The sequence below is a fragment of the Nicotiana tomentosiformis genome, chromosome 11 (genome assembly GCF_000390325.3).
Source record: "Nicotiana tomentosiformis chromosome 11, ASM39032v3, whole genome shotgun sequence".
NCBI lineage: Eukaryota > Viridiplantae > Streptophyta > Magnoliopsida > Solanales > Solanaceae > Nicotiana > Nicotiana tomentosiformis.
Window position 1 is genome coordinate 127,841,547 of NC_090822.1, and position 23,798 is coordinate 127,865,344.

The 23,798-nt window shown below is 38.0% G+C and overlaps 1 protein-coding gene across 1 annotated transcript; it reads left to right on the forward strand.

Annotated features, from left to right (window-relative positions):
- The first annotated feature begins 3,884 nt into the window (after positions 1–3,884).
- LOC104115657 (lysine--tRNA ligase, chloroplastic/mitochondrial) lies at positions 3,885–23,031 on the forward strand. Its single transcript, XM_009626330.4, has 14 exons — positions 3,885–4,159; positions 8,765–8,983; positions 9,738–9,849; positions 12,977–13,085; positions 13,935–13,992; positions 15,139–15,207; positions 17,540–17,647; positions 17,912–18,004; positions 18,143–18,247; positions 19,042–19,248; positions 19,396–19,490; positions 20,711–20,801; positions 21,962–22,141; positions 22,542–23,031. Exons 1-14 carry the CDS (start codon positions 3,926–3,928, stop codon positions 22,632–22,634), a joined length of 1,773 nt encoding a protein of 590 aa, XP_009624625.1. The 5' UTR covers positions 3,885–3,925; the 3' UTR covers positions 22,635–23,031.
- Positions 23,032–23,798: the final 767 nt, after the last annotated feature.

Consider the following 23,798-nt stretch of genomic DNA (forward strand, 5'->3'; position numbering starts at 1 on the left):
ACTGTCTAGCCAGTTCCAACCCCAAGAGTATGGTAGCCTTCACTGATCATCTTTGCATTCTGCATGCCTCTTTTAATGAAGAGGCCTTTGGAGATTGGTAAGGCATGTGATGGTTTGTACTTTCTTTGCCCAAAGTGTCTGAGGAACAAGTACTCAGGTTCTGTAGCCAGCAATTCAGTTTCTTGCCTTGATAATAGGACTCACTGCACACACAATTCACCCTGTCTTAGTCATTCATCTGTACATAGCTCAATTTCTACAAATAAGTGTATACCTTTCCCCTTTGTAAATAGTTCAAATTCAAGTAATAACAATAAGAGTTCTAATCTGAGTTCTTGTGCATCCACTGATTATGATATGAATATTTTGTGGTATAATAGGCTAGAGCATGTACCCTTTGTCAAAATGAGAGGGATCTCCTCTATCCTTGTCTATTTTCCATCCAAACAACCTTTCCTTTGTTCCATTTGTCAAATGGCTAGACAAGGAAGACTACCATTTCCCTAGAAAATCAAATTCACAACTGAAAATTTTCAATTACTCCACATAGATATATGGGGACCTTATCATGTGACAACACATGATAATTACAAATATTTTCTTACAATGATATATGACTATAGTAGGTGCACCTAGACCAATCTTCTAACTTGTAAAAGTAATATCCTACAAGTTATAAAAACCTTTGTTTCCATGGTTGAAACCCAATTCAACACCAAAATCAAAACTATCAGATCTGACAACGTATTTTTCCAATCCAAAGTCATCACCTATCAAATGAGCTGCCCCTACACACCACAACAAGATGGGACAGTGGAAAGAAAATACAAATATCTCCTAGAAACTGCTAGGGCACTCTTGTTTCAATCTAAATTGCTTGTGAAGTACTGGGGTGGATGCATTCTGTATGCAACTTACATCATAAATAAACTACCTTCTTCCCATAGTCACCCTAAATCCCTATTTGAATTACTTTACAAAAGAAAACCAATATACTCTCACATAAAGAGCTTTGGATGCATGTGTTATCCTTTTGTACCAAAGGTGCATAAGGACAAATTTGAACCTAGAACATCACACATATTCATTGGTTATCCTTATGGAGTCAAGGGGTACAAAGTCCTAAGTCTTGCCACTAAAAAGATACATGTCTCCAGGGATGTTGTCTTCATTGAAAGTGTGTTTCCCTTCACTCTATCATATGAAAACACACATTTTCCTTCTGTTTTTAATCCTGCCCATTTCTTTGATCACACTCCTAAGAATGATAAACATCTTTGTGATAGTGATGATGGCACAAGTGTTACACACATTCAGCTTTCAGAGCATGATACTCCTTTAATACCTATGAGATCCTCCGGATTAATTGAATCTTCCACCCCCTCACCACAATCTAATACACCACAGTCTTCAAGCCAAAGCACATCACCAGTTGGGCATCAACCAGACCCCACATCCATTGCCTCAAGAAAATCACAAAGACCTTACAGAATACCACTATACTTACAAGACTATCTACACCCACTTCCAAAATTGAAATAATCATCACATGTTGCTCTCAGTAACTCACCTATACCATTTTCTCTCAATGCTTCATTTTCTAAATATCATCATGTCTCCACTGATGCTCTAAATCCCGAGAGCCAAAGTCTTGTAAGAGACATTTTGCAGTGATAGTGAGCCTTCATCATATGAGGAGGCATCTATGAATCCTGCATGGCAAACAACTATGAACCAAGAGTTTGAAGCATTACATGCCAACCATACCTGGGACCTAGTGCCCTTACCTGTTGGGAAGTAAACTATAGGGTGCAAATGGGTGTATAAGATAAAACAAAAAGCAGACGAGGGTGTAGAAAGACTCAAAGCTAGGCTGGTTGTGAAATGATATACCAAACAAGCATGCAATGACTATATAGAGACATTCTCCCCTATAGTCAATATGAAAAATGTGAGGTCTCTGATAGCTGTTGTTGTGAAGAAGGTGTGGCATATGTCCCAATTGGATGTAAACAATGCATTCCTACATGGGGACTTAAATGATGAAGTCTACATGGAGATTCCTCAGGGCATGACTGTAGATAGTTCAGAGTTGGTCTGCAAGCTCAACAAATCCCTTTATGGGCTGAAACAAGCGAATAGGCGGTGGTATGCTAAGCTCACTGAAGCCTTATGTTCAAGGAGTTATGCACACTCTATGTATGACTATTCTTTGTTTTACAATAAAACTGAAAACTCAACTGTCTATATAGCATTGTATGTAGATGACATTGTGGTGATAAGAACTGACATAATGGAGTTTGAAGACTTAAAGATTTTTCTGAATAACAACTTCATGATAAAAGATCTGGGCAGACTACACTACTTCCTAGGTTTAGAGGTTCTTTACAAAGATGATGGTGTGATAATATCTCAAAGGAAGTTCACACTTGACTTGCTCAAAGAATATCAGTGTACAGATTACAATAGCTTTACTTCACCACTAGACCTAATAGCCAAGCTCAAGGCAAAAGAACGAGAGGCTGTGACTGATCCTACTTACTATAGGAAACTAGTGGGGAAGCTCAATTTCCTCACCAATACTAGTCTGGACATAACTTACATTGTACAAAATCTGAGCCAGTTCATGGATGACCCCAGACAACCTCACTTGAAAGCAGCCTTTCATCTACTTAGATATTTGAAAGGAGATCCAACCCTGGGGATATTCATGTCTAGAGATACAAATTATACTATCAGGGCCTACTATGATTCTGACTGGGCAACATGCTCAGATTCCCGAAAATCTGTAAGTGGCTACCTTTTACTATTGGGAAGCAGTCCTGTTAGCTGGAAATCCAAGAAGCAGGATACCATTTCATCGTCTTCTGCAGAAACTGAATATAGAGCTCTAAGAAAGGTAGTGGGGGGAATTGTTGTGGCTTAGTAGATTGTTTGAAGAACTTATAGTTCCTTTCCTCAAGCCCATTGCAGTGTTCTGTGATAGCGGGCCTGCCATGCACATAGCAAGGAACCCAGTGTTCTATGAAAGAACCTAACAAATAGAGGTGGATTGTCACTTTGTGAGAAGTAAGCTACAAGAGGGGCTGATTTCACTGCATCATGTAGGAACTACAGACCAGCTTGCATATGTTCTAACTAAGGCACTAACAGGCGTTAAACATTCAGCAGTTTTGCACAAGTTGACAGTATTTTTCACACCACCAACTTGGGGGAGGGGGTGTTGAGATGGTTAATTATGTAACCAGTGGCTATATACTTGTAAAATGGCTAGTTAGTTAATTTGTAAAGAGGCTATTTTAGCTATTCATTTTTAGTTAGGCAATTTTGTATATATTGTTAATACAGATATCAAATAAAGTCGGTTGTCTCATTCCAAATATTTTTCTTCTCTCTCCTCGTTATGCACTCTCTCTATATCTCTCACCTCCATTGTTGCTCATCTCGAGCTTGAGTAAGGTGAGGGAGTGTGTAATCAAACAAATATATCACGAAAATTAAGGACATGTGTTATAAAGGATTTTATTTTAACATTAAAAAGGATAATTTTCTTCGCCATCAATCGTAGTTAATTAGCTCATGTGACTAACATAATGCAGTGGATACCCTACGCTAACTAAAACTGAAAATTCAAAAGTAATCTTTTTAATTTGTCCATTCGAGATTGTTCATATTTCTATTTCGATAAAAAATATACTGTTAAAAACAAATAATAGAAAAATGTACAAACTTCAAACTTCTCTTTTTCTGTTGAAGATGTAGTATTTAGTTGCCTATCATGATAAGAAATTTATATTCTCAAAAAACAATTTTAGATACTATTGAATTAAAATTATTTCAAGACGTATTTTCGATTTAAATGAAAAAATCAGGGAAGAAATTATAAATAGTGCTTTCTGGGGGGAACAAGAAGAGAAGTGCAACAATGGAAGCCCTGCAGCCGTTGAAGCAACTTATCCACTTTGCTTCTTTTAGGTCTCATAGATTTCGACCCCCTTCTCCTTTCTTCATTGTTCGTTGCTGCTCTTCTTCTTCTTCTTCTGCCGCCACTGCAGCTGCAGTTACCGGTAGAGCCGGCGGCCGCAACCGTAGGTCCAATTCCGGCACTTCTACTTCCACTTCCGATAAAGAGGCTATTCGTGCCATACGCATCAACAAGGTTACTGAAACTATTACTGGTTTCTTGTAAAGTTCACTTTTTGTTATTAATTTTTGTCAATTTATGGCCATTCCAATTACGACTAGAATTTAGGTGAAAAACTAGTGTAAAAATTGTGACTATGGTCAGTGTAAAAATTGTATCTTTATCACAATGGTCTTGTTTAGTAGTTATGGAAATTATACACCGGAGTGCTTTCTAATACTATTGGCGTCATTACAATCGATTATATTGTAATCAATCAATCCAATTAACTAGGCCTCATTACCAATATACTTGGGGGTAAGCTATGCAATCCTCTGTAACTTTTTCTACACTATTCGATCAATAATAAAATGTTTTCTAACAAGAATTTTTGACATAACAATAACTGCCATATGGATCAGATAACATTGATTTCCCTTTATGCTTAACTTGTCATTGCTTTCACTTTTTGATCATATCTTTATTGTGGTTTCCTCATATAATCTTGAGGTGATAAGTTAATTTAGACAGAAGTACAGCTGTGGAAACTTGTCCGCTCTTTTTAGCTTGAGGTTCATTGGACTTCCATTACCTTTAAGAATTCAGATTAGTAGTTGTACATTGTATTACTGCATGCTTCAATTATTCTGTATTGACTTGTAATTCTTGTTGATTAATGTCAACAAGGCAGATTCCTTTGTGTTTTCTGGAACTGCATTTACACTATAGTCCTATCTCCCATGCTTGGCCTAAGAATCTGGGACATGTTCCGAAGCTTACTTAGGCTTACATGGGTCATTCCAAAGTCAGTTAAAGAAGTACTCTGGTGCTGCTCTCTCAGGAGCTTGACGAAGAGCTCAGAAGCATATGGGTCTATCATCCCACTATGCATTTCTTGAGTGAACAGAATTCAAGGTGTTTTGAAAGAAAAGCAGAACCAGTATAGAAGATCAAATACAAATGCTTGTATTTTTTGGCTTTTTGGTGTAAATTGCTAAATTCATATGATTAGGCAAATATGGTTTTCCTCAGTGCCCTGCAATTATAAGTGTGCTGAGGTATGTATCAGCACCTACTTGGTGCAGTTTATGTTAACTTATCTTATACAACAACAACAACAACCCAACCCAGTAGAATCCCACTAGTGGGGGTTGGGGAGGGTAAAATGTACGCAAACCTTACTCAACTGTTTCCGGGAGACCCTCGGCTCAAAGACAATAGATCCGTAACCACAACTGAAACCAAAAAAATAGTATCAACATCGTAAAATACAACAAATAAATGGAAAGGCCAAAATGTGAAAGACAAAAAAATAAAAAATAAAAAATAAAAATAAATAAAATAAAATAAAATAAAATGTTAAACACAACAAAAACCGCTAGCAGTCCTATACGAAACACTATTAGACTAGTTGATGCAGCGAGGAGAAATGCTCGACTACCCCCTAACCTACGACCCTAATGCTCGACCTCCACACCTTCCTATCAAGGGCTATGTCCTCGAAAATCTGAAGCTGCGCCATGTCCTGCCTGATCACCTCGCCCCATTACTTCTTAGGCCGCCCTCTACCTCTTCTCGTAATTGCCAGAGCCAAACGCTCACACCTCCTAACCGGAGCATCTAGGCTCCTCCTCCGCACAAGCCCGAACCACCTAAGACTCGCTTCCCGCATCTTGTCATCCATGAGAGCCACGCCCACCCTTTCCCGAATATCCTCATTTCTAATCTTATCCATCCTAGTGTGCCCGCACATCCATCTCAACATCCTCATTTATGCTACTTTCATCTTGTGGATATGTGAAATCTTGACTGGCTAACACTCAGCCCCATACAACATGGCCGGTCTAACCACCGCTCTGTAGAACTTACCTTTAAGTTTCGGTGGTACATTCTTGTCACACAGGACTCCAGACGCTAACCTCCATTTCATCCACCCCACCCCGATACGGTGCGTGACATCCCGTCGATCTCCCCATCTCCGTGGATAATAGACCCTAAGTACTTGAAACTCTCTCTTAGGGATGACTTGTGAGTCAAGCCTCACATCCACATCCGCTTCCCCCGACACGTCGCTGAACTTGCATTCCAAATATTCCGTCTTGGTCCTACTAAATTTGAAACCTTTAGACTCCAGGGCCTGCCTCTATTCTTCCAGTCTCTCGTTAACGCCGCCTCGCGTCTCATCAATCAGAACTATATCATCATCGAGCAACATACACCAAGGCACCTCCCCTTGAATATGGTGTGTCAGTGCGTCCATCGCCAGGGCAAATAAGAACGGGTTGAGCGCAGATCCTTGGTGTAACCCGATAACCACCGGAAAAGGCTCTGACTCACCTCCCACTGTCCTAATCCGGGTCTTAGCTCCATCATACATATCTTTTATCGCCCTAATATAAGCTATCGGTACACCTTTCACCTACATGCATTTCCAAAGAACGTCCCTAGGGACCTTGTCATACGCCTTCTCTAGGTCAATAAACACCATGTGCAAATCCCTTATCCTATCTCTGTACTGTTACACCAACCTCCTAATAAGATGGATAGCTTCCGTATTAGAACAACCCGGCATGAACCCGAACTGGTTCTCTGATATAGACACCGCCCTCCTTACCCTCCCTTCTACCACCCTTTCCCAAACTTTCATGGTATGACTCAGTAACTTGATACCCCTATAGTTTTACAATTTTGGATATCACCTTTGTTCTTGTACAACGGAATCAGCGTACTCCACCTCCACTCATCTGGCATCCTCTTCGTCCTGAGAATAACATTAAACAGCCTAGTCAGCCACTCCAAGCGTGCTCTACCCGCATACCTCCAAAATTCTACTGGGATCTCGTCTGGTCCGGTCGCTTTGCCCCGACTCATCTTACGCATCTCTTCCACGACCTTCTCAACCCTAATACGCCTACAGTACCTAAAGTTTCGGCGACTCTCAGAGTGCCCCAATCCCCCTAACACGATGCTTCTGTCCCCCTTTTCGTTCAACAGTTTATAAAAGTACGACTGCCATATTTGCTTAATCTGGGCCTCTTACATCAATACACGACCTTCCTCGTCTTTGAGGCACCTAACTTGATCCAGGTCACGAGCCTTTCTCTCTCTCGTTCTGGCCAGCCGAAATAACTTCTTGTACTCGCCTTTGGCCCCCAGTTCCTCTTACAGCTGACCAAATGCAACTGTCTTAGCCTCCGTGACCGCTAGTTTTGCCTCCCTCCTAACTTCCTTATATCTTTCTCTGTTCGCTCTCCTCTGCTCCTCGTCGGTGCTCTCCACTAACTTAAGGTATGCAGCTTTCTTTGCTTCCGCTTTACCCTGGACCACGTCATTCCACCACCAGTCGCCTCGGTGCCCGTTAGAGTAGCCCTTCGAGATCTCTAACACCTCCCTCGCCGCCTCCCTTATACATTCCGCCGTTGCCGTCCACATAATGCTAGCATCCTCACTACTCTTCCAGGCCCCCATAGCCGTTAACCGCCTCTCCAACTCCTGCGCATTGTCCTTAGTCAAAACTCCCCACCCGATCCTCGGTTGACCCAGTACAAACCTCTTCTTCCTCTTTATCTAGATACCGACGTCCATCACCAGAAGTCTATGTTGTGTCGCGAGGTTCTCACTCGGGATCACCTTACAATCCTCGCATAACCCCTTATCACACCTCCTGAGGAGGGGATAATCAATCTGAGTCTTGTTAACTTATCTTATCAAGAAAAATAATCCTAAGTTGAATAAGAAGAAATGCTTTCTTGACGTACTTGGGGCCATTTAAAAGTTATATTTTACCAGTAAAACACCCTCTCACAACTAGTCACTCTCTCCATTCCATTTGACGGTGTTTGATTGGGTACAAAGTTCAAGTCATATATTATAATAATAATGATGGTGGAAAATATTGAAGCAATGGTTTAAAAGTTAGTTTGATATGAAAGGTTATAGAAAATGTTGAATGGTCTAATTAAATTGAATTTTTGAAAATTTATACCTGTTTTATAGAAAAGGAATGGTGTCAAAACATTTTGGGACGTTATAAATTGAAAGAAGTGATATAAATTGGGATGGTGGGAGTACTTAGCTATAGAGTTTCCATCTGTAACTATTCTTTTTATTGGGGTAAAAGGATCACTTGTGAACCTATTTAAATTTCTGGGTATGAATCTTGATTTTATTATGAGCACGTATGCTAGTTTCTCTGGAAAGAAAACATTTGGACCTCAATACCTGGTGGATATCTTGACGTCAAAGTCTTTATGAATATTGGTTTTATTATGAGCACGTATGCTAGTTTCTAACTGACTTTGGACACCAAGATGCATGGTAGATCTAAGCTTGTATTGATGTAACTATGTCTTATGAAAGCACGCTTGTCGAACGTAGCTTGAGATTTTATGCATCATCATAGTTCAGAGCATGTAAAGGCAAGCACCCTGAGTAATGGAAGTTATCTTACATTCTTTACCTAAGACTTAATAAGGATTAAAATATTTTTGCATTAATCTTTCCCACTAATGGTGGTTTAGTACCAGCAAAAGCCAGCAACTACTTGATCTTTTCATTTTTCGTTTTCGACTGGCTTTATTCCATGTCCAATGTAAACTTTCAATTTCATCTTCAAATCTAATGTCTTCTGCTTACTCGCAGGTGGAAGAGCTGAGAAGCAATGGCTTGGAGCCCTATGCTTACAAGTGGGACCGGACTCACACTGCTGGTCAACTGCAAGAGATTTATAAGAATTTAGGAAATGGTGAAGAGTCGAATAGTGAAAATGATTATGTTTCTGTCTCAGGAAGAATAGTCGCTCGCAGAGCTTTTGGAAAGCTCGCCTTTTTAACTTTAAGAGATGATTCTGGCATGATTCAGGTTTTTATATTTGCCATATTCTTACATTACCTTTTCAAAATAAAATAAAATATTGCCATAGGCTACTTTATCTGTTTTTTGCTTTTGGGATACTTTACGTTGCTTGCTGTCTACTTGCTGCAAGCCTGCAATAGCTGTAGTGCCGCATTACTATACAAACAACAACAAACCCAGTATGTTCCCAACAGGTGGGGTTTGGGGAGGGTAGTCTGAACGCAGACCTTACCCTTACCTAATGGAGGTAGAGAGTCAATAGCTGTAGTGCCGCATTACTATACAAACAACATAGTGCTGCATTACTATAAATATACAAATTTTTAAGACATCTATTTAAATATGTTTGATGGTTCTAGTAATTGGTTTCTTTTCTAGATTTGTTGAAATCGCCTGAGTGAGTGCTTGATATGGATTACGGACATGTCTCAGGGATACTTTCAGTCCTTCATAGTTTCTATCGTCTGTTTGATGTGCGAAGTTTTCAACTGCTTATTCATTTTAAACAGCACATCTCATGTGCTTCTTATCTAGCTCTTAGCATTTTTGTGCTCAAGAAACTGAGATTGCAATTGCTTGAATTTTTCAGGTTCAGTTAACATTTTACATGTTAGAAACCTCTTTGGGATATATTGCTAGATCCTGTTATAAGAGATTTTCTTGTATTTCTGAATTAGCATTGATATTTTACCTTTAAATTTAGCAATCTTCAAATAGAAAAATGTTGCATTCTACTGAAATAAGTTAATGTTGGTTTTAGCTTTATTGTGAGAAGGAAAGGCTTGTAAATGATCAGTTTGAGCAATTGAAGACGCTTGTTGATGTTGGTGATATATTGGGGGCAAATGGTTCAATCAAGCGCACAGAGAAAGGTAATTTCATGTCTATGCCCATCAGGGTTCTACTTTTGACATCCATTCTTATTTCTTCTATGAATAGGTTCACTTGCTTCTGTATTCAACAGTTTAGATCCTTGAACAATTTATACCTATCACATATTTGGTTGATAAAGACATTTGTGCACCTTTTTTTTTGTTGCTTTTGGTAGTGTTGCGAAATATGTGAATCCTTCTCCGCCTCTTCATTTTCATCTTATTGTTTGTTTGGATCTCCTTCCTATGTAACCAAGTCCTCCTAAAAACCTAACCCCGCCTAAAGGATAGGAAAGATTACAAAGTTGAAGCACCAAAAGGAGAATTTGGAGTCTTTCTGATAAGTAATGGAAGCAATCGTCCCTACTGTCGTAAAATAAGAGCAGGCTTTGCCCATTATCCGCTGAAAATTTTAAAATCCTACTAGAGTTTTTTTTTTGATTGGTAAAAGTAATTCATTGAAATACAGCAACAAGTGCTGTAAAATATTTACAAGCAGTGTTATCAAAGGCGAAAAGTGAAAAAAAGCTCTAAGGTCTGTTGGGGCTTTAAGCGTAAAGCTCAAATAAAGCGTGGGCTTTAATGAAGAAAGCCGCAAATGGAGAAAAACAACAAATATGTATGTGTCGTCCAAGATTAATATCTGTAAGCATTACCAAATATATGGACAAAGAAATTGAATTTTTTTTTATGATAAAGTGAAATATCAATTGTTTAGTGTCGCCTCTTCAGGATTACGCTCGTTGGCCAGGAAAAATATGCCTTAGAGCCTTGATGACAACACTGAAACTCAACATGTTTTGAGCCTCGCTTTAGGGCTTAAGCCTTTGATAACACTGTTTACAAGAGATAGCTACACTACAGATTGTGTAATGAGCTCAAGAAATCAACCATGTCATCTATGTCATTTGCAGTAGACCAATTGCACCAAAAAAAAATAACAAAGCTATACATCTGTTTTTAGTGCTAACTACAGATTCCACTTTGTTCTTTCTTTTCAAATGAGCCACCAAATTACTGATGGAATGGTGGTCCAAATTTCCTGTTTTCGTTCCCCAGACCTTGTAAATTCCAGCCCAACAGCAGCTCTTTTGCAGTCTTAGGCATAGTTCATGCAACTCCACGAACATTCAAAAAGAGGCTCCAGATCTGTGACGTGAAGGAGCAATGAAGAAATAAGTGGTTAAAATCCTACTAGAGCTTGCAACCCGATAAGAAAATGTTGCCTTCTTCTTGACATGCTGAAGGCATGTGGAGTGGAGGACACATCAGGGGTATATGTGTAGCAAAAGTTTGATTTATGCCCATCTTCTTTGCTATCTCTCTGGCTGCAATCAAGAGAGGAATTTTCTTTTATTTCCTGTCTTTTTTCTTCTTTTGGCAATATCTTTGCTCAGGTGAAGAAAAAGCACAAGTTGAATAAACATGGGCTTCGAGACAAAAGACAGTTACAAGAACGTTAAAAAGCCCAGTACATAGGAGACCACTTAGTAGGCTGCTTACAACCCTAGAGATGAACATATATGAGAGATCTATTAGATTAAGTGCTGCCCTACATCAAAGAACATGTCAAATTTAAGCTAGGAATAAAGACTACTTCTTTGCAGGTTTTACATACGTACTTTGGTACACTCTGTCCAATTTGTTTATCCCTTTCGACTTGGCATCAATATTAAGAGGAGTTAAAATATGAGTTGCTTAATAGAGTATTTGTTAAGAAACATGTAAGGTCATATTTAATTTTTGTGTTCTAAAAGAATAAAATAGAAGAGAAAGTTGTGTCTAGAAGAATAATGCAGGTCTAGTTAAATTTTCTTTTCTCTGGTATTTAATGTATCAATTTTTTATTTATTTAAGGCAGTGTTGTGAAGAGCGTGAAGCGAGGAAAAACGACAACCCCCATTTCGCTTAAAGCGAGAAGCGAAGCGCTCGCTTTTTTGAAGTGAAGCGGAATTTAAAAAAAAAATATTAAAATAAATACTACATAGACAACACATGTAACTGTAAGCAAATGTTCAATACTTCAATGTAAAAACTAAAGAGTAGCATTAATTAAAGCACAAAATGAGCATCCTATTCTTCTACAAGATTGTCATTAAAAGAACAACTACATAACACATAAGAAAGGCAATAAGAACTAAGAATAAAGGATATAAAAATAAGAGGAAGGGCAGTATACCATTCTGTTAAAAACTGGGCAGCATAAAAACAATGAAAGAAGAACTGGGCAGCATTTCAACGAAGAGGAGAAGACTAAGAAAGAAGAACCGAAGGTAAAAAAAAAAATATTCGCCAGCATTTCGCTGCTATTTGGACGCTGAAACAATGAAAGGAGGAGGAGGAGGAGGAGGAGGAAATCATCACATACCTGTTGCTGCTGAATCTCTGTTGAAGTTGAAAAGGGAACCCTACTTAGAATCTCTGTTGCTGCTGGTCGTGTTTTAATAAAAGAACACTGTACACCCTTCTTTTTTAATTAAATAGGCTGGCAGCTGTTTTAAAACAGAGAAGCGGTCGCTTCGCTTCGCCGCTTCTCGCTTTTTAGTGGGAAGCGCATGCTTTTGTCCACCTGAGTCGCTTCATATAGTAGAAGCGGGTAAAGGGTCGCTTCGCTTCGCTTCTCGCTTTAAGTGAGGAAGCGATTGCTTTTCACAACCCTGATTTAAGGGAAGTTGACAATTTTTCGGCAAAACACATATTTTTGACCACGTGTATGGTTCGTTAGACACTTGTTACCGACTCATCCGTGGATGTCATCCTATCTCCAGTGCTTGCATTTTCACTTTTAAGGAAGCAGAAGATATATACATGAGCAATGAGACAGTTATGGTATCCTATACAGGCCTAAGATGGAAATCTGTAGTTGGCGTAGCATGCTCTTAATATTCACTTCCTTCTAGTCACTAGCATCAATTCGTTCTTCAGATTCTGTATACGCTTGCAACTTCTGTTTGATTTGGTTTATGATTCCAAAATCCTGAAAATGACCTGCATTATTTTGAGTAATTAGTTTTTGCAAATACATAAATCATATCTTCTTAAACTTTGTTTCTGTTATTTTTTGAGCTGTTGTCATGAAGTCTTGAAGCCTTTTTCATTGAAGTATCTCTTACTGTTTTCTTTCTAGGGGAGCTATCTGTATGTGTGAACTCATTCTCGATTCTCACAAAGTCATTGCTTCCATTGCCGGACAAATATCATGGCTTAACAGATGTAGACAAGCGCTATCGACAGAGGTGAGTTTCCTTTCTTGCACAAGTTTGTGATTGAAGCTTCTAGTTGCAACTTCTGACTCATTATTGGAAGGGTAACTGCACAACTATCATAGCAATTCTGTAGAGTGGGTTATTTGGCAATTAAATTTGTATCTTTTCAGTTAGAATACATAATATGATTGTCACAGGTTTTTTAGCCAGAGTAACTTTAGATACTCTGGTCAATAATGGCAGATGGTACATGAGCGACTCTTATAAGTTGCTCTCCAGGTGTTCTCTGCATCTGTGGCTGGTGCCATTGCCTCTTATTCTTGCTATCAGTTCTGCTTGTATTTTGCTTTTCACTTTCCTTTTTGATAGCCGAGAAATTCATGAGGGCCAGTGGCGAACGGATCGAAACTTGATCGATAGGGCCTGACCCTTTATTCCTCTCCAATTAACAACCAGGCCTTTTGTTTGCGACAGGTTTCAAACCTGTGACATGCTCCTCATCCACACATCACACGCTGCGCTTTTACCGCTAAACCGAAGCCGTGGGGCCTTTGCTTTTTTACTTTCACATAAGTTGATCGTTTAAAGTAGCTAAAGCAAAGGAAAATATGCAATCTACCTTAGGTTTGGGCCTTTGGCATATCTTACAACTTTTTTCAATATTGGGTTTCGGGAGAGAATATCTTCTATTACAAACATTTCTCTGCCTTTCTTCTCGTGAGTCTTATGCATACAAGGAGGAAACCAGTAAAATGTCTAATTTTCTTTACTGCTGCTTAAAAAAGTTATTGAGGCACGTGCTATTATAACATGGAGCAAATTGTGATAGCTGGTATTCCAAAATCAGGGTGTGTTCATTCTCCTTGCTGCTTGTGTTAGGTATGTAGACATGATTGCAAATCCTGAGGTGGCTGATACTTTTCGCAAGAGGGCAAAGGTTAGTTAGCTATTTATTTCTTCTGACTGTTATGTCAAAAGTACAATACTATCTTTCTCTTATCATCATTTGGTTACCTCTTGAACTGTAAAAACCTTTCAGTAAATTATTTTTTCCCAGCAGTATGGAGATTTACTGAGTTAATAATTTGTGATCGTTAGTCTGCAAATTTTCCTTCTATTTTCTCCTTGCAGAATAAAATGACTGGAGTCTCCATCAGTTTTGGGAGTTAAGTTGCGCATAAAGTTTTGTGTTATTACTTTGGTCTCTAGTTCTCTGATGGTCGACATCCTCTTCCTGTTTTATCTCATTATTTCTTAACAATTGGTGACTAGATCATAATGTAATTTTGTTATTATGGGTAATATTGCAGGCTGGAACTTTAAACATTCCTTTTAAACATGCATTTATTTTCCCCGCTGGTGATTGATGATTTCAGAAATGCATGTAGTAAATCATATAAATGAGATCTGACTTATTAAAAGAATGATATAGATAAGGTATTTTTTTCGTCATCAGTGAACGGGGTTCTTTTCTTTTGTCTCTTCTTTTGATTTTTTAAAGCCTCTGCTTTGTTGAGGATCGACGTGTCTAAATATTACAGATCATGAGCTATAAAGAGATCATGAGCTATAAAGAGCTCAGTTCAAGCTCTAACTTTTAAGCTACTTTCAGCTTATTATTGTAGCTTTCATGATATTTATATATTTTCATAGCAAAGTTGTCATCTTTCAAATAATGCACTTATAACCACAGTTAACAAATAAAGCACAAATCTACAAGACTATACTTGGAATTTTGTAGTATAAAGGAAAATGCTTTCAGTTCATATTGTCTTGGCATTGTTTGTTTGAATCTTCCCTTAAGTAATTTGTGATAATCTCTCGCATGAAGTTAACCTCAGATAGCCTTTTGCTGATTAATGCTATATTGTTTTGTCTTTCTTGAATTACCTATGGTGGAGACTTGTGTAGTAGACTAATAGTGCTACTTTCTCTAGAACTTCTGTTGCAATGGGCAGTAATGAATGTTTTTTTTTTGATAAGGTTAAGTACAATGAATGTTGTAAATGCATAATATTTTTTCTTCTTTTCTTATTGAAAATATGCACTAGATTCCGTGCTGATTTAATCCTTCCTTCAGTAGATTGTATCAGAAATACGCAAGACAGTGGAATCTTTTGGCTTTGTGGAAGTTGAAACACCTGTTCTCCAGGTTTGTGAATTTCCTTTTGGTTGTATGGGCAAATGTTATCTCCTATTTAGTTGTGATTTATTTTTCCTTTTTAGTGTTTTTTTTCTCATGAAGCTTGTGAGCTACTCTTCCATGAAATAGTATATTATGCTCTCAGTGTTATAATATTTGCTTTTGTAAATTTCCAAGCAGTGGCGGAGCCAGAATTTTTATTAAGGGGTGTCAAAATATAAAGAAGTAAACCAATGAAGAAGCCAAAGGGAGTCAATATATAGTATATATGCATAATCAAGAATTTTTACCTACATATACAGTGTAATTTTTCGGCAAAGGGGTGTCAATTGACACCCTTGAATACATGTGGCTCCACCACTGCTTCCAAGTGTTAGATGCAGCAGAATGGTTGCTCCTGTTGTTCAGGGAATATAGGTTTTTTAACTGGTATTGCTTGATACGAGAAAGAGGTACTGACCAATCCCCATAAATATCTTTTAATGGAAGGAGTTAGATGAGACCTAGGTTAATCTCTTCCTTTTTCAATAAAGTAACTATTGAATTGATTTAGTGGCAAGAACTCTCCCTATACAAGTGGCATGCAAAAAGTAGAGAATCTAAACAAAAATGTGATTCTGTGGGAATTGCACCTAGTCATATGTACTATCTGAAATCATATATGTGCACCAAAAATTTATAGAAAATAAGGACCCCCTAGTTTGTAAAGAAGAGTTCTCCATCCCTTCGAAAGCCCTTCTATTTCTTTATCCAGATTGTCCACATAAGAGTTAGAGGAACTACTTGCTAAGCTCCACTTCTCCTTCTCAAAGCCGAGCTGATTAGCAAATCTTTTCTGGTGGTACGCTACCCGGACACTGCACCAGCGAGAGATCCACGACTCCTCCCAATCTCTTGTACGCATATGAGCAGATTGTGTGTGTCATACTTCTTTCTCTCAAGTTCTCAGCTGTAAGGATAAACCTTGGTGCTTCCAGCCAAACTTGGAGCTTTAGGGACCATACTGAAGAGTAGGGGAAAGCTGTATCCTCTCTCCTTATTAATCTCTTCCCTTACTAGTGGGCCATGAGCCTATGACAAGGCTATTGTGTTAGGGTTTAGCGTCTTAATGTTACAAGTCACTTTGTTAGTGCAATATGCATGCAAATGAGATTTGCAAACTGGGTCCTAGATTTAGATCACACAATAGTAATAGTTGTGGGCAAGAAGGTAGGAGAACTTTGGAATTCTAGGAATCCCTCCTAGAGTCCTCAAAATCACATCTACTCTCGCATAAGCACTTTATTATCCTTTGTGCACTGCATCCTCATGATTACCTTAGAGGCACTTTTTTAATACTGTAAATACTTTAAGAATTAAGCTGCAGTGTGTGCACAATCAAAAATCCCAGAAGCTCCTTTTGTAGTTACCTGTATAAATTAAGCTACTGTATACTTGCATATGACCAATAACTACTTCAGTACCTAGTGCTTAACCAAGCGCACATTGGTTGTTATTCGGTTCTCTAGCTTGTTGAAGCCCTTGGTTGGGATGTTGTTTGTGCTTAGTCATCTCTTCTTGTGTTAGCTTTTTCCCTTGCTATTTCTGCCTTGCACTTATTCAGTGCAAGCCTTTGAAGCTGTTCCAAGCTCCTGTTGAGCTAATTGTAGGTCAATAGGTCATTCCTGTAAGGATTGGCCCAAGTTAAACAGCTGCTCTTATTTTACATCCAGATCTTCCTCTCTATCACTCATTAATCTTCTTTCTTTTTGAGATAAGATGTAGAATTACATGATTGGATTAATTAGAAAATAGGTTAATGGGCAGAGCAAAATGAAACAATCATCATCCACCTTCTCAATGAGTAAACAAATATTGTTGTTTAGCAGGAAAACCACTAGTTTGAATGAAAACCTGGGGGAAGTGCATTGTTGTAGCCATGGACAGTTGTAGTTACAAGTTGATCAAATTTTAAGTGGTGCATTGTTGAAATATGAAGTGATTACATTTTTTGAAAGTGTTCGAAATTAAGGGAATAACTAGAAATTGTTAGTGTAAAAACTAGAAATTCGGTTATTCCTATTTGTCTCTATCTATTGGTCCTCATCTTTCTTCTGTACATCCCCCCCCCCCCCCAAAAAAAAAAAAACCCCTCTCCAGGTACTCTGATTAATTAAGGATGAATTTAGAGAGGAAAGATAGGAAAATAAAAATAAAAAAGCATTGATATATACATACACAAAACTGTATTATTTGTAACTTTAGCATCTATGTTCTTTTCCTCCCCTTTTGGGGGATTTGGACTTCTATTGTTTCTAAGATCACATTATTTCTCATTTGTTTAATCAGTTTCATTTACTAGGGAGCAGCTGGTGGTGCAGAAGCTAGGCCATTTATTACATATCATAATTCTCTTGGAAGGGATCTTTATTTGAGAATTGCAACAGAGCTTCATTTGAAGAGAATGCTGGTGAGCTTTCCCTGTAGTTGCCAACTTGCCATTATAATTTCTTTTGCAGAAGATGTTCACATGAGACTACTTTAACTATTTAGTTCTTCCTGGAGCTAAATGTAAAAGTATGAGTAGATGCTGGAACCATGATTAGTCGTGTGCATATGTGCACATAGGACAAAGAAGGGAAAGGATTCTGTTGTATTTTCCTTCCCCCTTACTGGAAGAGCTGTGCTTCTTCTGATTTCTTTGTAACAGTCCATATTTCTTACGTAACTGTAGGTTGGGGGATTCGAAAAAGTTTATGAAATTGGCCGTATATTCCGCAATGAAGGCATTTCAACTCGACATAATCCTGAATTCACCACCATAGAGGTAACAGCTCTTTGTCAAAAGACTTCTTATTTTTGGTTTATGGGGCATTAAAGCGAATTTACAAATCCATTCGTAGAATGTATAATCAAATTATTGTCCTGCAAATTGATCATTAATCATTTCAATTGTTGGTTTTAGATGTATGAAGCATACTCGGACTATGAAAGCATGATGAATATGACAGAAGAGATGGTGACACGATGTGCCCTAGCAGTTAATGGGAAACTTTTAATTGATTATCAGGTGAGTACCATTTCCTCTGGATAATCTTCTTCAGTAGTGTTTGAAATTGGTGATTCTTCTTTGCACATTCATGTATCTTCTCTGTCATGATGATTTCTATTAACTAGTCATTTACAGGAATAGGTGTGGCAACCATTCTTATATTGTGGACCTAATATTGAGAATTGATTGAGCGTGCAAGCATCTGGCTTTGTTGTTCTTTTAGATTCCTTGGAAGCCAACCTAGTTCTTCCTTGATCTGGCTATAAGGATGCGCTTGAGAAATAGGAGGGATCATGTGAACTTCATCTTTCTCAATGGAATTACATGCTTTTGTGTGGCACCTGTTGAGTTTCCATTCCTAGTGCTGATCTTCCGTATTCGACCATCTTGTGCGCCGTGATATAATATTCTCTCATCATAACAAAATAATTTTGAACGGCAGAATAATTTTGGCCCAAAGATGGCCGGTTAAACATTTTTAGTTACTCTTTGGGGTTGACAGCTCTCCACATGTCTGACCTGTTTCCTTGAGTTGTAGCAAAGCATCTTGTCTTATTTGATCTTTTCTGGGGATCCCACGTCATGTCTTTTGATGTGCTGCATATGTTTACTTGGAGAATGTGTAAAATGATTTAGCACTGGTTATGGATACATGGTCCAGTTACATATATTTACTGGGTTGAACTAACTTTTTAGTGAATCATTAGTTTGATGCTTAATAGGTTTTGGTTCTCACTTTTGGTATTTCTTTTCTTCCCCCTATTACCTGTTAAACTTTAATCTAAGGAATCAAACTTCATGCTTTCTTGCAGGGTGTGGAGATCTGCTTGGAAAGACCTTGGAGGAGGGAGACAATGCATAATCTTGTGAGAGAAGCTACCGGGATTGATTTTAATAACTTTGGTGATGATCTTAAAGCTGCTAAAGAACATACTCGTAAAGCGATTGATATTCTTGGTGATGATCTGGATAAGGGTTCAATTGAAGCATGCTCTTCTGTTGGCCATTTGCTTAATGAGGTTGAATAGTGTTCTTTAGAATCTTTGATGTTCCCTTCTGCAGATACATAGAATTAGCAGCTTTAAACCACATGTCAATGCGAGAGCACCTTATTGGTTAAGCTGGTTTGTTAATGTGAATTTGCTTTGTGTTGTAACCATTTTCAGGTCTTTGAGATGATAGTAGAACCAAAGCTTCTACAACCGACTTTTGTCTTGGACTATCCTATTGAAATATCTCCACTGGCCAAACCACATAGAAGGTACTGAACCATCAATTGAATTCTCACACTAGCAGTCAAATGGACCTTTCTTTTGGCTCTCTTTTGAATGTTGAAACAACTTACCTGGGGGTGCTCTCTTCAGATATCTTTTTTTAAACATCAAGGATCTTTCTAAGGCAGCATGTGCTTAATAGTTGAAGAAAATGATAAATTGTCTACCAAATAAGAACGAAAACGAAAGGATGTAGCAAAAAAAGGAGATACTCTTTATGTCTCAAAATATTACCTAGTTCCTTCTTCAGACAGTTCCAAAATGGAGATCTCTAGGTCACTAGTTCTAGATGGAAGGAGGCATAGGGTATACACCACTCTCCCCTTACCCTCACACTTGGAGTGCACTGGGTAAGCTCCTTTTTTTTTTGTGCTCCAAATACACATAAGTCAATAAATGATTCCACATGTTCCCACCAACATATACTACACAACTCACATTTTCATTTTGGGGTGGGGTGTGTGTGTTGGGGGTGGTGGTGGTGGTGGTGGTGTGGGGGGGGGGGGTGTTTTGTCTGAAACCTTCTTTCCTGGACATCTTTATGGTTGTGGAAAGAACATTTACACGAGGTAAAGTACATTCATCTGAAATAATACATGAAGCTCGTTTCAGATCACCTTCGTTTCTCGAGTTAATGCTGCATTTTCCTAGGATTAGATGACTAGTCCCTCGCTGCTTTGTGTGAATGTCAGTCTTTAATCACTTCTTTATTACATGAAAGTTCTGACGTCATGATCAATTTCTGAATTATCACTCACTCTTGTACTTCTGTTACAAGTAAAAGTTACTGGCTTTTGCTTTCTGAGATGTTTCTAAATATTTGAGTTTGATACTGAAATCTCCAATACATTATATTTGGCAGAACACAATTTTTGAGGTCATGTCTAGTAGTTTTGGCTTCCATGTATCATTTGCTTCAACTCAATGCGATCTTCCTTTGTCAAAAGATGCTCTGCTGTCCTTTCTGCTATTCAGTTTCTTAGGTTGTTTAAATGATATGGATTCTGGTATAAGCACTCTTTATGCTGATTCTTGATGTCGTTAGAGCTTTTCCGCTGTCAGTTTCCTGAAGTTAAGATTGGATCTTGTAATGTTTTGTTTCAAATGAATATTGGATTGTGTAATATATTACAAAAGGAAGCTGCTTCTATTTTTCACTTCTATTATACACATCGACTTTCTTGTTACATGATGTTTGTTTTTTCAGGCATTCAGGCTTAACTGAGAGATTCGAGCTATTCATTTGTGGTCGCGAGCTAGCGAATGCCTTCTCAGAATTAACTGATCCTCTGGACCAGGTATTCTGGTGTTGAAATCTTGAAACTGCTTGCTTGTCTGTATGTTTTAATTTGATAAAGCGAAAGAATCTCTTGCCACCATATTATCAAAATGATGGATTGTCAATTCCTATACAACGGGTGGATGATTTTTCTTTTTAGAATTTTCACCAATTCTTTGAGAGACGGATACTGGCTTTAATCAAGGCAATGACAGCGGACAATGACAATCTTTTTGGTTGTGAAATGTCCTTTCCTGATTCACTTTTGTGTTTCTAGACGTGCAGAGGAGTGTAAGCTGATATCATTGGAAAAAGGCAGGCACATGTGCTTTCTCTTGCTGAAGAGTTCATACTTAGGATGCATTTCAAGTTTACATTGAGCAATTCCTTGGGTCTGAATTTCTGTGCATAAAACCTTTTGTGTTGGGGTTAAAAGATGAAGAATTTTCTTTTAAACATGGAAGAAGAGTTTTATAAAGAAGTCTGGGTTCTTCAAGCTAGCAAAATCTACTAGATTTGAGTTCCCTGCTTCGGAACTTATGTTTTGGCGATAGAAAGATGAAGGCTTTATTCTCAAGGAAGAAGAGTAGAAAGAAGTGGTTATGTCCTTCAAGCTAAACAGAATGTTTTATTAGGGCTTTCCAATCTCTTTAAAGATAGCTCAAGATGGGTACAATAGAATATCATGAAAGAGCATATGGCCTTATACCACCGATAGGACAGGGAAACCACTCTATCCCAGACACAATTCCTGTTACATCCTATCATGCTTCTTACTTGGAGTTACTCCAGCTGTTCTAAGAATCTCTGCTAGTTGGTTTGTGAGAATTGCTTGGATCGAATATATCATTTTGTTGCGCTTCTTTTAGGCCTTCCGGTTGCAAATTTGCTTACCAATACTTATACCCGTGCTTGGCATGAATTGTTGGTGGGCAAAATCTGGGGCTTCTATGATTTGAATCAATGAACATCTTCTCATATAGCCATATTAGGTGGGATTTCCAATAACGCAGGAAAGCTGAACCATTTGAAACCCACTATAATCTATTGAAATTCCTATATATATACTAGGAAGCTCATTTACATATGAAAACATATCAATGCTGTAATACATTCAAGCCTTGTAACTTGCTTATATATGCAGAACAAGATTTACTGTTCTGTTGTAACTTGCTGCAGAGAAGACGCTTGGAAGAGCAAGTGAAGCAGCATAATGAGAAGAAAGCGGCATCAGTTTTAAATAAGGCTGGTTCAGAGGGACAAGAGAACAAAGATGATGATGATGACTCGTATGAAGTAACTCTTGACGAAGACTTCCTCACAGCTTTGGAATATGGAATGCCTCCAGCTTCTGGAATGGTATGTTGAGCCAATCTCTTTCATGGAATTCATAGTTACTAAATGGTGCAGCTACCTTTGGTGTTCCGCTTACCTGTATTTCGTCTTACACAGATTATATCCTTTTGTAACCATATTATAAAATATCCAGCAAAATGGACAACTATGTCTATGTGATAGTAACTAAATTTTCTCCTTAAATGCATAGTTTTGCCCACAAATGAAACTTCTAGTTTTTGGTGATTTACAAGACAGGACAATTGAAACATTCTGTCAAATGCACCATGTTTTGATACAGTTTGCTCGATATTCTGGTTATACACTGTATGATTCAAAATTTTGGATCAGCAAAAAACTAAGTATCTCATAAACTTGTTTATTATTTGAATCATTTAAACTAAAGGATGACATCCATTTTCAGGGACTTGGCATTGACAGGCTAGTAATGCTTCTGACAAACTCTGCAAGCATCCGCGATGTTATTGCTTTCCCAGTCCTCAAGATTCAACAATAGTTTCATGAAGAGTGGTTGAGTTGATTATTACACAAAGTTCGCCAATTTTGAGCCAGGATTGTTGCCTTTGCCTGAGAAAGTTGAATTTGAGCAAAAACGTCGATAATAAATCATTTTTTCCGTGAAAGTTGTAAGTGTTCTTCCCATCATTTAGAAGAAAAGTTGGGGTTTTCAGCTTTTTCATGTCTAATAGTCGGGGTTTTTTATGTTTACTCAAAATTCCCCCCCTTTAAGATCCTTACTGTTCTAATAATAGGACATTGTCGTTTAAAAGGTTTGGTCAACTGTAACTTGACAAGTGTGCGTGGTTTTATTATATTTACCTTGGCCATTCTTGTACCAGGTACACCATATCTGATCGACGAAAAAAGATAATAAATGCTAGTACTATTAATTAGTTCCTTCTTATATTTTTGAGGGTGCTGGCTTGCTCCTTTCCACAAGCAGCTGCTTAGTGTAATAACAATAAAAAAGATACTAATTTCGCGCGTGTCTTTTCATTCATAGTATGATACTATGAATGAAAGACGAAGTCTTAAACAAACTACCCCTCTTCTCCCCCCCAAATAAAATAAAATAAAAATATTCGGGTAAAAACCAATAAAAATTGACATCTAACACTATTTTGTATGATACTGAGGCAGGGCATGGAATTCTTTTAGGATATCAGTGTAAGATAGAATTACACTCGCTTTCCTAGTAATTGTCGTAATTACACAACTTCCTCTTTAACTTTTGAAAAGCCACATACTAATGAATTGTTTCTTACCTTTTTCCTTTTAAGCTTTTCGTAATAATTACTGCCACGAGCAATCTCGATATATAATGCATAGGCTATAATCTAAAGTATACCCAACTAAAATCAGCGTGAGGTGCTTTTGATTTTGGAACCGTATCATTGATGGCTAGGGTTGTAGGGCTTTAGGTAGGACAAGAAGCCTGAGACTTTGCTTCCGCAATCAAATACATTACCCCATGCGTTTGTCCCAATTTTGGGGGTAAAAGTTAAAATTTTTTTTTAAAAAGAAGTTGGTGTCTAAAGATTGAAATATTTTCACTTCTGTCCTTAAAAGCTCTCAACTTTATAGGCTTTTCTTAATCATTTGGTTGGTTCTATTTTCATTTCATATCCTAAACTGGCCCCCACCTTCATCGCAATGCTAT

Coding starts and splice junctions, on each gene's coding strand:
- LOC104115657 (XM_009626330.4), top strand. CDS start 3,926: ATGGAAGCCCTGCAGCCGTTGAAGCAACTTATCCACTTTGCTTCTTTT. Junction 9,850..12,976: donor AATCAAGCGCACAGAGAAAG/GTAATTTCATGT, acceptor TTTTCTTTCTAG/GGGAGCTATCTGTATGTGTG. Junction 13,086..13,934: donor GACAAGCGCTATCGACAGAG/GTGAGTTTCCTT, acceptor TGCTTGTGTTAG/GTATGTAGACATGATTGCAA.